General features: G+C 35.1%; 1 protein-coding gene across 1 annotated transcript in view; it reads right to left on the bottom strand.

Annotated features, from left to right (window-relative positions):
- The window catches only part of GOPC (golgi associated PDZ and coiled-coil motif containing), a 34,013-nt gene extending 17,731 nt beyond the window's left edge, over positions 1 to 16,282 (bottom strand). The window contains exons 1-2 of the mRNA XM_011364760.2: positions 15,764 to 16,282; positions 1,119 to 1,283 (exon numbers count right to left, since the gene is read on the bottom strand). Of these exons, the coding sequence (XP_011363062.1) occupies positions 1,119 to 1,283; positions 15,764 to 16,051 (453 nt within the window). The 5' untranslated portion in view covers positions 16,052 to 16,282. The remainder of the gene's footprint in view (positions 1 to 1,118; positions 1,284 to 15,763) is intronic.
- Between the last annotated feature and the right edge of the window lie 283 nt (positions 16,283 to 16,565).

Here is a 16,565-nt window from a genome sequence, read left to right as displayed (position 1 = left end):
CAGTATTAGAAACTAATTAACCAATCAAATAGAATTAACTGAAAACAAGTAAAACCTAAAGATGCATTACTCTCATCATGAACACCATTTTACCTCCCACCCCTCCCAAGCTACATCTGTCTTATTTGTTGCTGTGTCCTCTATAGTTAACAAAGTGTCTGGCACATTGTACATACTCAATACATATGAGGTTAAAGTGAAATGAGACTTTAAAAAATCTAAACAATCTATATTGATTAAGAAGGCAATAGTTAATTGTGCAAAATGTATACAATGATAGATTACACAAAATACCAAACTGTTCAAGTGGTAGGGAAAATGCTTATATTAAAAGCAAAAAAAAAAAAAAAAAAAATGTGCCACTGGTTGACACTCAATTCCATTTTCCCCTTCTTCCTTATTAACAGAACTCCAATTTAAATGGAGGTAGTCATGTAACCAACTAAGAGACTGCCGTGCAACAAGGGATAGCCAACGAGATAGCTAAATTGATTGGCAAAAACAATTGAAGAGGGTTTCATAAAAAGTTCTTTAGAAGAGGTTCATGCAGCTGGGAAGCATCTTTTTGCCCTTTCCTTAGATCCTCCCTTCTTTCAGCCCGGAATGCAGACATGAATAAATCCTGAGGATAGAAATCATGAGCTAAAAATGGCAGAGCGCAAGAACAAAAGGAATCTGGATCCTTGATATCTGTGGAGCTGCCATACCAGCTCTAGACTGTCTGTCCAAGGGCTTCTTTAATGGAGAAAAAATAATTTGTATTAATCAAGAATAATCCCAATGTTACTTGGGATTTCTGTTACATGAAGCTTAATTAAATCCTAACTGATGCAGTAGGGCAAAAAACTGTCTTAGTCACAAATATCTTTTAAATATATTCATACAGATATTTTTAAATAGGAAAAAATCCTAGTAGCAGTTGGTTATTGATACTATAACTGAGCATCTCTGGGTGATAAGATTATGGATGATCACATTGAAGTTTACATTTCCTACATTTTCTAAATTTCCCAGAATGTGCACATAACTGCCTTTTATAATTAAAAAGCCTCATTAAAATTTGCTCCCTTCAATCTCTAAAATTCATGTATGTATATGTTCCACTCTAAAGTACTTACCAATTTTGCTTTAATGGTACCAGAGTCAACAGTTTGACCAGTTTTAGCATGAAGTTGAAGTTGAATAGAGTGCAATTGTAAAAGCTGATCATGTACTTCTTTCTCCAATACAACTTTCTCTGCTTGGGTCTCTGTCAGTTCAGATTTCAGATCCACCAACTGTGCCTTAGAAAACAACAATAAAAAATGTTAAGTATGCTTAATTTTCTTTATATTGACTCTAACAGTTATTATTCAAGAATGCTATAGACTATCTTTGAAAAGAATAGATGAACACCAGAAAACCATTATCTGAGCTACAGGACAACCATCTAAACCGACACAAAATTGATAGTACAAGTAAGATATTTGAGCGGCAATAATGCTCTACCATAAATAGTATCTTCTAATAACAGAATGTTACTTCTTTTTACTTTGCTTACAAGGCTTTTCACTGTTTCACTTTATTTATAAGGTTTATGAAAATATATAGGTATGGGCTGGTTCACCATCCTATAGAGATAATATGTGCTATAGTGGTAACTAACATTAATAGTTTACTAGAGGCGATGCCAATTAGTAGTGCTGTCTTCATTCCAAAGAACATTACCCTAAATCAGCCAAACCACTATCTAGTAGTTACTTTAAGTACTAAAGTGTGAGCTACTAAGGGTCTAAAGATCAGTTATCTATAAGCTTCAGTTAACTGTTACAACATAGCAAAACAACTATCAGAACCACTTATCCATTCGATTTGTTTTTTTTTTTTACAATTGATACATTGTTTTATTGTACACAAGATGTGTCTCTTGGGTGTGTTTGGTCTTCTCTACTAGCCAAGGAATTAAAGATCAAGGCAAGGCCTTAGTTTTCTTTTCAATATAATTTTACTAAGCATCTAGGGGCCCAGAACTATACTGTTAACAATGAAGAAAAAATTATAGAAAATACTTTTAAAATTATAAATAATTATTTATGCCTTTGAGAAGCTTTCTTATCAACTGAGGGGGTAAATATACATGCAAAAACAAATTTAAAAAATGTAGCAAGTTACAAGTATATTTAGAATTGGTGTGGTCCCAAGGAAATCAAAGTAAAAGGTCTAAAGAAAGTGAGGATTGAGTTTAGAAGGGCTTTGAAAGAAAATGACGACGACGAAATAGTAGTAGTAAAGCAGTCCCCAGATGGGAAGATGACTAGCAGAGAGAGAGAGACAGGAAGCAACTTAGGTAAATTCTCTGGGTATAGAGACCAGAGGATATATCTCTATAACCCAACTGCACCAACCAATGTCTAGTACATAAAAGATGCTCAGTAGTATCTTTAGGTTGAAATGACTTTTAGTACTAGCCCTGTGATTCCAGATAAACCACTGTTTCCATTCAAATTTCCCCAATTTTTAAAAAAAGACTCATAAGATTATTAATCTTATACATGAAAGCACATACCAGAATATGAAGATGTTATTATTAAGATTAGACTACCCAGAGGAGTTGTATATTGATACACTGGACGAGACTGGATTAGGAAAGTGAGGCTAGGTACAATGAAGGGCTTTTGGATGTTAAACCGAAACTGAGATTTAATCTTATAGAAAATGACTATAGGCTCTCAAAGACATTTTTGTTTTTTTGTTAATAATGGTTTTGATATAATTCATATACCATAAAATTCACTCTGTTAAAGTATATATTTCAGTGGTTTTCAGTATAATAGTTCTATAACCATCATCACTATATAACTTTGGGAACTTTTTCTCTCACTGACATACAGTATAGAACATTTAAATATTTGATCATCATTAACTCCAATAGCCTCGGTTCCAATCTTAACTATATTCTATGCTCACCACCAGACCTTTTACTAAAGCCTATGGTTTCAGCTCATTCTCTAATGGATTTCTCAGAAATATCTCATAATATTCTCTGACTTCTGGTATGTTCATGACTATTTGTAGTCTTTATAACTGAAGTCAACTTGGCTGGATATAAAATGTTTGGTTCATATTTTCTTTCCTTCAGTATTTTCAATATGTTGCATCATTGACTTCTGTTATGAAATACTGCTAGTGAGACAAGCAGTCCTAATCTTTTGTCTTATGAGTGACTTGGTCTCCAAAAGACCAAGTCACTCATAAGAGAAAGAAAAAATTGGTCTGCTTTATTTTGAAAGCCCAGTATTTTACTAAAATACAGCCTCTATGGATTTATCTATTTCGGGTATTTCATCTAAATGGAAGTGCACAGTATGTGACCTTTTGAGTCTGGCTTCTTTCAGTTAGCATGTTTTCAAAGGTTCATCCATGTTATAGCCCGTATCAGTACTTCCCATTAGTATTTCAGTCCTTTTTATAGTTGAATAATGTTCCACTGTATGTATACAGCACAACTTGTTTATCCATTCATCTGCTGATGGACATTTGGGCTGCTTCCACCTTTTGGTGATTATGCACAGTGCTGCTATGAACATTGTGTGTACATATTTAATATTCTCTGACTTCTGGTATGTTCATGACTATTTGTAGTCTTTATAACTGAAGTCAACTTGGCTGGATATAAAATGTTTGGTTCATATTTTCTTTCCTTCAGTATTTTCAATATGTTGCATCATTGACTTCTGTTATGAAATACTGCTAGTGAGACATGCAGTCCTAATCTTTTGTCTTATGAGTGACTTGGTCTCCAAAAGACCAAGTCACTCATAAGAGAAAGAAAAAATTGGTCTGCTTTATTTTGAAAGCCCAGTATTTTACTAAAATACAGCCTCTATGGATTTATCTATTTCAGGTATTTCATCTAAACGGAAGTGCACAGTATGTGACCTTTTGAGTCTGGCTTCTTTCAGTTAGCATGTTTTCAAAGGTTCATCCATGTTATATCCCGTATCAGTACTTCCCATTAGTATTTCAGTCCTTTTTATAGTTGAATAATGTTCCACTGTATGTATACAGCACAACTTGTTTATCCATTCATCTGCTGATGGACATTTGGGCTGCTTCCACCTTTTGGTGATTATGCACAGTGCTGCTATGAACATTGTGTGTACATATTTAATATTCTCTGACTTCTGGTATGTTCATGACTATTTGTAGTCTTTATAACTTATAAGACAAAAGATTAGGACTGCATGTCTCACTAGCAGTATTTCATAACAGAAGTCAATGATGCAACATATTGAAAATACTGAAGGAAAGAAAATATGAACCAAACATTTTATATCCAGCCAAGTTGACTTAAATTAAATCTCAGTTTCGGTTTAACATACATATTGGGTGCCTGTTCTCAATTCTTATGGGTTTATACCCAGAGTGCAATTGCTGGGCCATATAATAATTCTATGTTTAACTTTTTGAGAAACCACCAAACTACTGGCTGAGCCGTTTTACATTTCTACCAACAATAAATGAGGATTTGTTGATATGTTTTAAATAATTTTTGTTTAATGCTTCTTCAGTGACTTCAATTATACTAATATTAATTACTCTTTTCTTACCTTTATATTTGTAATTTCCTTTCAAATCCTATTTTTCTCTTGCATATCCTTTTTCTTGCTCTTCTTATTGTGTTGTCTATTTTTATGTTCCTTCTAATTTAGTATCCATTCAGAAATGACTTTTTCCTATCTTTTCAGGGCTCGGTAAGTATTCTTTTTATTTTTATTGCTTTATTTCTGAGTTTTTCTATTCCTGAATTATGCTGTTTTATTCATATTATTAATTTCCTTTATTTTATAACACAATCTACAGTTTTCATCTGCTTTGTGGGCATATTTTTCTGATGTTTTCATTGTGTTGTAATATTATTCTATTAATTTCTAGCTTTCTGGATTTTATGGGATTTAAATGAAATCTTTTTGTTACTCATGTTTAGATGAAATGGTTTAACATGGACTCTGCATTAAGTGAAATAATTTCCCAAGAGGTTGCTAAACTTAAAAATAAATAAATAAAAGAATTCTTCACAAAGAGTGGATGCAGGTATCAAAATTGAAAGCCCAGTTTTATTATTTTGGAGCAAGACAAGTATTTAAAATTTATTTTAAATTTAGTAATATTTAAGTAACTCTTTTCTTGCATATGATATAAACACTTCAGCTGCTAAAAAAAATTAGTCATTGGTAAATATTATGTCAAGATTAAAAATTTCCATCTTTTACTTAATGGTTATCCTCCTAATGTCAGAGAATTTTAGAATTCAAAGAGATCTTAGACAGCATAAAGACTATGATTATGACAATTAAAATTTAGATAATGAAGCCAGGGCCCATCAAGGCTGCTTTTATTTCTGGGGCTACCCAATTAGTTAGTGGCAAAAGAGCACTTTGAACCCAATTCTTACTCCCAGGGCTAGGCAGCAGAAGTGTTATCAAGTAATTAGCCTTAAGGAAAAATGTGTTTCTTTAGCTACAATACATACGTTTAACTTACTAACAATATTCACAGCTACGAGAAAGCAAGCATCTACCTAATACATGGCAGGAATATACACCATACATTATCTGTGATTCTTATCATACTCTCCAACATTTTTTTAATAATTAAAGAAACTGTAAGATAGAGTTTAGCAATTTACCTAAGATCATACAATAAGTAGTAAGACTTAAAATCAGCTTAACCATAAAAAAGTCTGAGCACCTTTCACCTCATTGTCTTACCCTGGCCACATTATAACTAGAAAAGGCTAAGTTAAAAAGAAACAGCTGATTTCAACCCTCAACTCAAATTTTCAAGTGATATCCAAAAATGTTTTAAAAAGCAAAAACAAAAACAGTTAAAGACTATATTACATATAGACTTTATTTGGGTTACAATCTTTTTACTTTCCTACATTTGATCTTGAAGATTCATTTACAGAAAAAAATAAAATAAAACTGATCATTAAGCCATCTTTTCCCTAAAATTCATTAAGGATGAAATGATTTCATTCTAGGAGGATCTCTCAGCCTTAAGACTGTGGCCTTCACTTCACCCAAGCCATTATTAAATCAACCACTGGTGAGCTTTTCTAAAGTGATGATTCTCAAAATATGGTTCTTAGATCATCACTATCAGCTGAAATGGAGTCAGGAGACAGATGAAAAATCAGGGCATAATGTGCAAAGCAGGAATGAATATTCCTAGAAATGAAAAGGACAAATAGAAAGGCAGTTTATCTAAATAATATTATAGAATTAACATTACCACTTATTTGTATTTATTGTAGTCATTACTATTCTATTTCTCATCTCATAATTCTTTCAAAACATCCAAACTTTTCCACCAAGATAATTCCTTTCTAACATAATTCTTAACTACTGGAATCCACTCTATGGCACAAAATCAAAGTAATTTTTGTATTCAGTTTCCTATTATTCCACTTTGTCTTGACCTTAATCCACTGTCCAGATAATCTTCAAAAAATATACAACAGCTATACTGTTTTCTTTCTAGACATAAGCTAGTTTTTATTTCTTTAACTGTCTTATGGATAACAATGCCAATTACTTTACCTTAAGCACCCTTCAAAACCTCATTTTGGGGGAGAATCACCTAAGACAAGAAATTAGCAAACATCAAGTTGTACAGCCGGGAACTTGAATCCAGCTCATTAGTTTTGGCATGCTATATAGCAATTTTGATAACATTTTCAAAGGTCCAAGCTAAGAACTTAAAACAATTTGGCAAAACACCTTTATTTTGCACGTGATGAAAAGTGAAGTCCAAAGATATTAGGTGAGCCGCCCCAATCACTAATTGCATTGGATTAAAACTCAGACCTCCTGACATTCTTTGTAATTCTGGCAGTAATAGGAAAAATGGTGAGGAAACAGTCCAAGAGCTAGCTCCATATGAGAACACATCTCCAAATCTCAGAACTAGAAACAACTCTTAAGAGACTCTCAACACTCCCCAGCTAGTCATTTACTCGATCTCCCGCCATGTGCATGCACAGGCATGAAAATACACAGACACACATGCAGGCACAGACATGTATGCACACAAAAGCACACATTTCCCAAGCTGTTTAAGAATTGCAAAGAAAATAGTTGACTCCAGATGGCATTTTAACTGTAATGAACCATAACACAGAAAGCTACTGATAAAGATATAAATATTATCTCACATCTACTTGTAAATGTTTCCACACCTTTTGTTTCAAAGTATGTGTACGAAAGGTAATCACTTCACTAAAAAGAAAGAATTATGCTTTTTATGTCTATATGTTTTTTATGGTTGAAAATTCAATTTAGGATGCAAGGTACAGAAATTTAAATCCTAGGAAATTATACCACTTCTAAAATTTGTCATTTATATCCACCTACTTCCCAAAAGCTCATAAAGTCAATAAAAGAAATATAAAAAAAAAAACATTAGATAGGGATGGCAGGATGTCATTATAAAAAATACCATCTTATTACAGTTTATTGAGTATTCAATTTAATACTGTTTCCTATTAATAGGAAAACATTTATGGATTATATAATTCTCTTTGTCTCATTAAAAGAAGCAATGCCATTTTATCTAGTGAGACTGTTGTTTTCTCCTGAACTAAATTTTTAAAAGAATGTATCACAGAGATTCTTACATAAAAGATCCTAAATTACTTGACAGACAGCAGAGTCAGTGAAAATTCAAATTTTGGAAAACTTGTATCCATCACCATGAGCTTGACAGCTTCTCAACAGTTAAAGACTTTTCTGATGAGAAAAATATAAACAAATGTGATTTTTTGATATTGTATAATGAGAAGTGCGAGCATTTGGAAGATCTGCATAACTTAGCAAACCATTTTCAAAATGACCAATGCATGATGTTAAGATCATGCCTGGGTAAAAGATCATTACGAAGACTGCATAAACAGACCAATGTATTTTAATGCAACACTGTATGAAAAGTTCACTGATAGAGTTTCAGACTCCACATTGTAACTAACCTTTAAGAAATTACCTTTTACAATCAAAGAAGAATATCCACAATTATCTGAAAAGGCTATTAAAACACTCCTCCCTTATCTAACTACATTATCTCTGTGAGGTCAAATTTTCTTTTTATACTGTATCAAAACCACATATTATAACTGAATGCAGAAACAGATGTGAGAATCTAGCTGTCTTCTATTAAGACAGACATTTTAAAAGTTTGAAAAACTGTAAAACAATGCTATTTTCTATTTTTTAAATATATACATAGTTTTCATTAAAAATGACATATATTAACATGTGATGGGCTTACTGTTGCTATTTTTAACTGATGTAGTAAATATTTAGAGTTTTCTCAGTTTTAATTTCTAATACAATAAATACCAGTAGACAGAACCCACATTAAAAAACAAAAACAAAAACAAAAAAAAAACCACCTCTTTGCAGACCTCATAATTGTAGGGTATAAAAGGGTCCTGAGACTAAAAACTTTTAAAATTGTTGTCTCAGTTTCTGACAGGAGGCCCATGTGACTGGACCATATAGAATAAGAGTAAAGAACAGTAAAATATGTCATTGGAGAGTTATCCAGGTCAAATCATACAGAGTGTGTTGGCCATAATAAAGAGTCTGAATTTTATTTGAAGTATAATTGAGAAATTTTAAACAGAATGACATGATCAAAGTTATGTTTAAAAAGGCAGCTGTACGTTATATAGGAGACAACATGAATGAACTAGGGTTGGGGGATCTGAAATATGAGACAAGTAGAAAAGATGCGATATATTTTTGAAAGTTAAAGTACTTTGACGTAAACCTCAAAATGAAATTCAAACATTATAAAATGTTTTCTGTCCATTTATGTTAAAACTCAGTTTCTCTATGATCAAATGGAGGTGGCGTGAAGAAAATCAACCTACCCAATATTTTAAAAATGTCACAAGTAAATCTATACTGAATACTCTTACACAATGTTTAAAATTATTTTTAGTCAGTTTCAAATTTTTCTTAAAATGGAATACTATGAAATATTAAGTCACAAATCATATCCTTACACATTACATACCAAGGGAATAAGGAACTACAGATTCGGTCATTCAATGTGGCAGGCACTGTGTTAGGCACTACAGATATAGAGTCAATGAGACACACCATCCTAACTCTCACAAAACTTGTATTACAGAATGATTATAGGTAATCTTTGAGGATTTATGGCAGAACACTAGAAATGTTTCAAATAACTTACCGATTCAAATACATACTTATTGAGTACACTGCATGCCAGGATCTGGAGACAAAAAGATGAATAAAACAGAAATTCTGCCCTAAGACTTTTATTATCTAGTAAAAAGAGATAAAAGATACATTTCCAATTATGATGTAGAGTGTCACAGCACTATTATAGAGGCATGTGTGATATACCACTTCAAAAGAAGTAAAAGGGGTCAATCACAAAAAGGAAAAATTTACCTGCATGCTGAATGGAAATAGGCTAATACATGGAGTAGAGAAAGGGAAAGGTCTGATATGAAAACTCCTAACAGGTGAGATAGGATTGTAAGTAGGTAAGAAAGATTGGTGTTTAATGTGAGTTTCAAATTTCCAATTTTAAAAAGGGGCCAAACACCTATTCTATAATCTACATATATAAATCCACCTGATATCCATACTCAAAGGAATTACTCACTATTCAATATGGTTTGGAGCACTGAGGAGAAAAAAAAAACAACTCCTAGAAACCAAAATGGGTTCACAGAGATAATGTTACCCCCTAAAGTCAGCTTCACAAAGTATTTGACAGTTTAGATTATTTCACCTAAGACATCATCTGATCCTTAAAGAGCTTATCTTCTAGAGCTAGAAAGATGTGGTGACCACCAATTACAGTATGTACAATGTAACAAATCTAACAGTCTAAGGGAGTTCAAGGTGTTATGACAACCTCTGGCTATAGAGAGTAGAGAGGAGTGGGGTGAGGAACACCTTCACAGAAAAGGTGATTTAAGTGGTATCTTGAAAGATGAGGTGTTTGATATTGTAGACAAAGGGTACAGAGAAGGCATTATACATAAAAGCCTATGCCAAAGTAGAGATACCTTGAAAGAGCAAAGCCTATTTAAACAGAACGGTTTTATTGAGGCAAAAGCAGTTTAGAAGGGGTGATTAAAGGAAAAAAAAGGCGGGGGGTCAGACAGCACTGATCACCATGCTACAGAATTTGAATTTTAGCCAGTAAGTAATAGGGAAGTATAAAAAGAGTGATAGAGTTGCTTCCTTCTTTTTCTTTTCTTTTTTTTTTTTTTGGACATGAACCATTAAAGTGAAACATTTGGAATGATTTTGACAAGTAAAAGATGGTTTGGAGAGAGTAAGAAGCAATTAGGAGACCACATTAGGAATATACAATAAAGGATAGGAACTTTACGCAGCACCTCCTAAATCCAACTTATCTTTCCTGCTAGACTTGCTCCTTCTAGATTCCTTTCTTCAGAGAATGGCATGAGTCTCCTAGGACTGTCATAACAAATTACCACAAACTTGGTGGCTTAAAAGAACACAGATTTATTCTCTCACAGTTCAGGAACCCAAAATCAAGGTGCTGACAGGGCTGGTTCCTTCTGAAGACCGTGAAGGAGAAATTGTTCCAAGCCTGCTTCCTAGTTTTGACTCCTAGCAATCCTTGGTATTTCCAGGCTTGTAGACATGTCACTCCAAACTCTGATTCCATCTTCACATAGCCCTCTTCCCTGTGTCTGTGTCTTCTGAGTATCCCTTATCAGGACACTTTCATTAGAGTTAGGGCTCACTCTAACCTGCTATGATCTTATCTCTATCCTTACATTAGACCTTATTTCCAAGTGAGGTCACATTCTGAGGTTCTGGGTAGACATAAATTTGGGGGGAACTATTCAGCCTAATACAGGCATCAATCAATACACTCCCCAAAAAGAAATGTGGTGTCATCCTTAACTTTTTCTCTTCTTCGTCCTCTGCATCTACATAATTATCAAATCCAGTTTCTACTTCTTTAATTTTATTTAAGAAAATTATCGTTTTCTTAATTTCCCATTGCCATTTTTATTTCAATAACACTCTTATCTATATAGCAAACTTCTTGCTAAAGCACTAGACGAACTCAATTATTATTCTCATTACTGTGCCTTGTTACTAAACAAGTAAGTATTGCTGGAGAAAGTCACACAACAAGGCAGACTGGTTGTACCATGAATTTATGATAATTAACTCTAAGTAAGTCTTCGACATTGCCTGGCAGTCCTATTTCTCTAGACAAATGGCTCTCCCACTCTTCCATAACTATTTCAAATATTTTTCATTCTCCTTAAGCTCTTACTTTCATCTACCTTTAGCAGTTGTCCTGGGCTATTTTAGAGAGAATAAAGAAGGCATCACACAAAAACTCCCTCAACTTCTTGCCTTCTGTTATCATCTTTCCTTTCCTTCTAAGTATAATAGCTGTCCTTTCAATATAAAGTCTTCCTCTACATTTTAGATCTCATCTTCAATCAGAAACCTTACTAATACCAATTGTCCCTCTCTTTCTCTAGAATATTCAGCTTTCTCCTGAACTAGATGCTTCTCATTTGCTTAAAACATGTTCAGGTTTACTTTTTCATTTAAAAAGAAAATGAAAATACCCTCCTTGAATGCCACCCTCCCCCTTCCAGCTATTGGTCCAGCCACACTTACTCTTTCTCCCTGCTTTATTCTCTATCTCCTCCTTCTCCCACCAAACATAAATGTGTGTCTTTGGAGAGGCTGCTTTCTCTAGTTCTGTAGAGTCAGGACCCTTACTTAATACCTGTAAAATAAGAATAACAATACTAAACCTACCCCATTGTTGTGAGAATTAGATGAATCAATATACATAAAAGAATTCTGACAGAGCCTGGCCCATAGCAATTACTCAATAAGGTTAGCAATAAGGTCAGCAATATATTATAATTGCCAATAAAAACTCATATAACTCATCTGCATCTATCTACCCAGCCAACTAGATAGTCGATGACTTATCTTGGAGTCATCCTAAATTCCCTCATCCTTCCATGCCAATCCATCCCTTAATTTGTTTATTGTTACCTCTCAAGTCTCTCAGGTTCTGAGCACTATCTCCACTATCCTACTATGCACTATCATCATCTCACATGGATCAAAATAAGAATCTCCTAAATGATTTCTTGCTTTCATTCTTGTCATTCCCCCAAACTCTCCTTACCATAGACATAGTGAAGTATTTGAATCTAGTTATGATAAAGCCCCCAAATCTACTTGGTGGCCTATAAAATCATGTAAAACCATGAAGACAAGGTCCCAATCTACCTGTTCAAACTTATCTTGCATCTCACTTCTTTTGCCTTTTTTTTTTAATATATAGCATCTCTCTTTGAGTTTTTCAAATGCATTATGCTCTTTCCCATCACAGGTGCTTTCCACTTCCTGTTCTCTCTACTAGAAAACTGAATAATATTCTTATTTCTCTTGGCCTAATTAATTCTTACCCATCCTTTATGACTTAACTCAATGGCCAGTTCCTCAACATAGCCTTCCTTGATCCCCCCAGAATAGGCTCATTACTCTATGTACCTTTCATAGCACTCATCAAAGTTGGAATTTCACACATATGTGAAAATTATTCCAATATATCCCCCCAAGAGTATCCAATATCCATAACAGCAATGACTATGCCCATCTTTGCTCTCTATTGCCTCCCTAGTGCCCAATACAGCATCTGGCACATAATTAGTGCTCAATAAATATATATTAGATCAATATTAAACTTCAAGTTCAATGCTGCAAAACAGCCTTACTGCTTGTAGAGCTTTTAAGTGGTAAAGGGATAGCAGTACATCATTAGTTCATTATCAACATGGCTCTAGGCCAAAGTTAAAAGTTTCCCCACTAATGGCTGTGAACAGTAAATTACTGAAAAAGAAGACACTGATTCATCAAGTGCTGAGAAAAAAGAGGATGGATAAAAGATATATTGTTTATTTTAAAATAGGGGCAGACAGGCAGAAAATTATATTTCAAGGCAGAGAAATGAGTTTTTCTAAAGTACTGGTTCTCAACCTTTGTTTTACTCCAACATACCTACCACTGCTACTATTACTATTACTACTATCCCAATCAGTACCTGTAACTCCAACAGAACTGTCATCAAGTGGCTCTCCATAGCAGGAATTCACAAACAGGTGAGAAGTATAAGAGAGATGTAATTTGAAATGGCACTACCTCAAAATATTTTGATATTTTCTGTCTCCTCATCCCCTACTAGATATCCCTCTCCCCAAATATAACTTATGGCAAGAAACAGTCACACAGGTATCATTTATATTTAATTTTAAAATGTAACCTGTAAAATTTTATTTTTGCAGCAAAATTGTTTTCTTAACTACTACATTGATATTAAACATGGTTTCACCTAAAGCTACAAAAACTGGGCAGAAGAGGAGGCACTCTGGAAGAATACTCAAGACCAAGTTAAGTATAAGTTATCCATTCTGGAGATATTTGAGTATTGATTACAAAAATATTTTATTATAGTAATGTGGCTTGAGGTGTTCATCACTAAAACCACTGAACTTTGACATACACTTGTTATATTAAACCATAAGTGGCCTCAAATGTTATGCTTTAATGTCCAAATCTTTAAAACAATTGAACTAATTAATCCGCTTACTACGAAATATAATAGGACAAAAAAGTATGAACATTTTTTCTAAGATTTCAAGATCTTAGAAGGCTGATAACAGTATATGGAGCAAACTCTGAAATTCTGCAGATGATATAAACAGATCTACTTGGAAAGGCAGTACTGACAAAGAACCTCTCAGCAATAAACAACTGACACCATGAAAACTGTAGAAACTGCTAACTGTACAAAAGTGAACTCCACAGACAGATAAGTCAAATATAACTGAAAAACCACACAAACAAAAATAATGATGTTTAGTCTCCCTTCCCCATTTTCTAACATCTTTAAATCTATGGTTTCAAGCACATTAAAAACAAACAAACAAACAAACAAACAAACATGCATTCACATCGTGATAGGCTAGCATTTCTTATTTTGAGGAATAATGCCATCTCCTAAGTCAGTACATGGAGTCCGAATATGTAATTATAATTTCTGGGAAAAAGAACATGCATAATTTATTATAGCTCTGAATACTCATCTAAAGTACTAAAGATGAAAAAATTGAGCACCACCTCCTACTCATGGAACGATCCTTCCTCCCAAATTAGATTTTATATATTACATCAAAATATCACTGTTTAAAGTTTCCTTAAGTCTTTTAAAAAATGATTTAGATGTTGTTTCATTTTTTAAAAGCTGTTATCTTCGGTATATACTTTCAGTTTTAAATGATATTAAAGTTCTCAAGTGGCAAAGTTACTTTTGCTGTTATGTAAAGCTAAATAAAGTACTATTTCTAAAAACCATCAAATGCAATTTCATTACCTGAAAAAATAACTATCTTCTAGAAATAACCACTTATCAAGAAATCAAAAGACATTTTCATATACCTAGAAGAAAAAGTGATTAGCTTCATATTAGCATTTCCATTTCAACCTTTTCAAAAAGGATGGAAGAAATTAACACACTTTTCAGTAAAAAAGAGACTGATATGCAGTTCTAATATAATTAAAGATGAATTATACCACCTTTTTCATGGCTAACAAGAAAGAGGAAGAATGCTAATGGCTAGGAAAAGAGAGGATGCTTATCTGATATAGCAATATGGATCCAATGGGCACTGTTTTCTCATTAAAACTGATAGCAATGATTTCTTAAGAAACTTAACGTTCAAAGAGCTTTTACACATCACTGATTATCCTATTTTTAGCTACTTTAAAATGAAATATCCATTCTCACACTTAAATTACCTAGTTAGAAAATGTTCTTTATGTAATGTTAAATCTATCATGATTTCTAAATACTGTAATAATGTGCTAATTTAATTTTCTGCACAAAGGGGTAAGTTTTTCGTTTTTTTGTAACCACCACTCCACCCACACCCACAACCAAGATTAGAGACTAAAGCAAATGATCATTGTTCATACATTCAAAAATAATTCCAGACTTTGGGAAATTTGGTAAAGTACAAACAAAACCTCAATGTTAGAAGTCATTGGAATATATATAATTGTAGGGAGCTCTCGTGGTATCTGCCTGTAATTTAAGGACTGTAAACCGAGAAGGACATTGATACTGTTGAGTTTATCCCACTAAATTTTCCTAAGAGTTTTGATCAAATTCCCCTAAATAGTTCAACAGGGAATAGTATATCTGTGTGCAACATTAGATGCTGACCTGAAATTGTTAAAAATAATCAGGTCTGTATCTGTCTGGATATACAAACCTAGTTGATCAATGGGAAAGTAGACCTAAAAACTCAAATGTTAAACGGTAGGCTAGGTATTCTTATGACAGAGAATCTTTGAGCTTAAGTCTTAGATTAATGTAATATGTACAAACAAGCTGGTGTCTTTAGTTCCTGTTTTCCTCCTGAAAGACCCTAAGAAGGTGTATGACAGGACCCAGGAAGACTCACACGTAGATCTACACCCCTTTTTCTACTCCAACCTCACCCCACTCCTTTCCTTCACACATATACACACGCAATCCCTGTCACACTTGATGCCCAGGTGCCCCAGTGGGCAGTTTTCTAGGGTCGTTTCACTGGCGTTGTTAAATGTGATCTGATGACTGGGGTTGAATGCCATCCCCACCAGTGCCCAAAGCTCACCTCTAGCTTGTGGTTGATTTGGGACACAGTCTGGGCTTTGTGGCAAAGCTGCGCAAAGCAGGAGCTCAGGCTGGTCATCTTCTGTCGCCCCTCATAAGTGATGTCCGCCTGGTCCGGGTCGATCTCACCTAGAAGCAGATCCACATCCACGAAGGCCTTGTCGAACTCCTTCTCCAGCACCTCCAGCCACCGGAACATGGATACTCCACCGGGGGAGACCCCCACGGCGCAAGAGGCGCCCCCTGGGCCCCCTCCTGCTCCTGCTGGGCATGGGCCGCCCGCCGACATGGCGCCGTCTACGGCCTCCCCGGACTGCTGCTGACCCCCGCCGCCCACTCCGCGCGAGGGGAACTGCTGGGACTGCGGGAAGACCCGCGCACGCACACTACGTCCTCCGCGTGCCGTCCCCTCGCGCCGCTAACGCCGGCAGAGCAGTCTCGGAGTGGCGGGAGCAGGGGCAGCGAGCCCGAGGCAGCGACCGTAGTACACGGAAAAATCGGGCCGTCCCACCTCGCGGCCAGCCCAGGCTGCGCATGCGTAGCGAAGACCTGGGCGGACGCAGCCGGGCGGGACGAAATGGGCGGGGCTAGGATGCGACCTTGGCCTATGAAAAGCCTCTACAGGGACCGGTCCGTCAGCGGCCATATTGACAACTGGCAAACTCCAACTTGGACGGCCGAGAAACAGAGGCTCATGGTGTCGCTTCCAAGTTGGAATGGCCCAAAGAAGAGAAAGGTGTCCACGTTGCAGTGAGCAACAACTTCCGCCCGTTTGACTAAATAGGGGGCGGGAGCCGTTCTAA

Source organism: Pteropus vampyrus, unplaced genomic scaffold (genome assembly GCF_000151845.1).
Source record: "Pteropus vampyrus isolate Shadow unplaced genomic scaffold, Pvam_2.0 Scaffold101, whole genome shotgun sequence".
In the NCBI taxonomy this organism is placed as follows: domain Eukaryota; kingdom Metazoa; phylum Chordata; class Mammalia; order Chiroptera; family Pteropodidae; genus Pteropus; species Pteropus vampyrus.
This window is presented reverse-complemented; position numbering and strand designations above follow the sequence as displayed.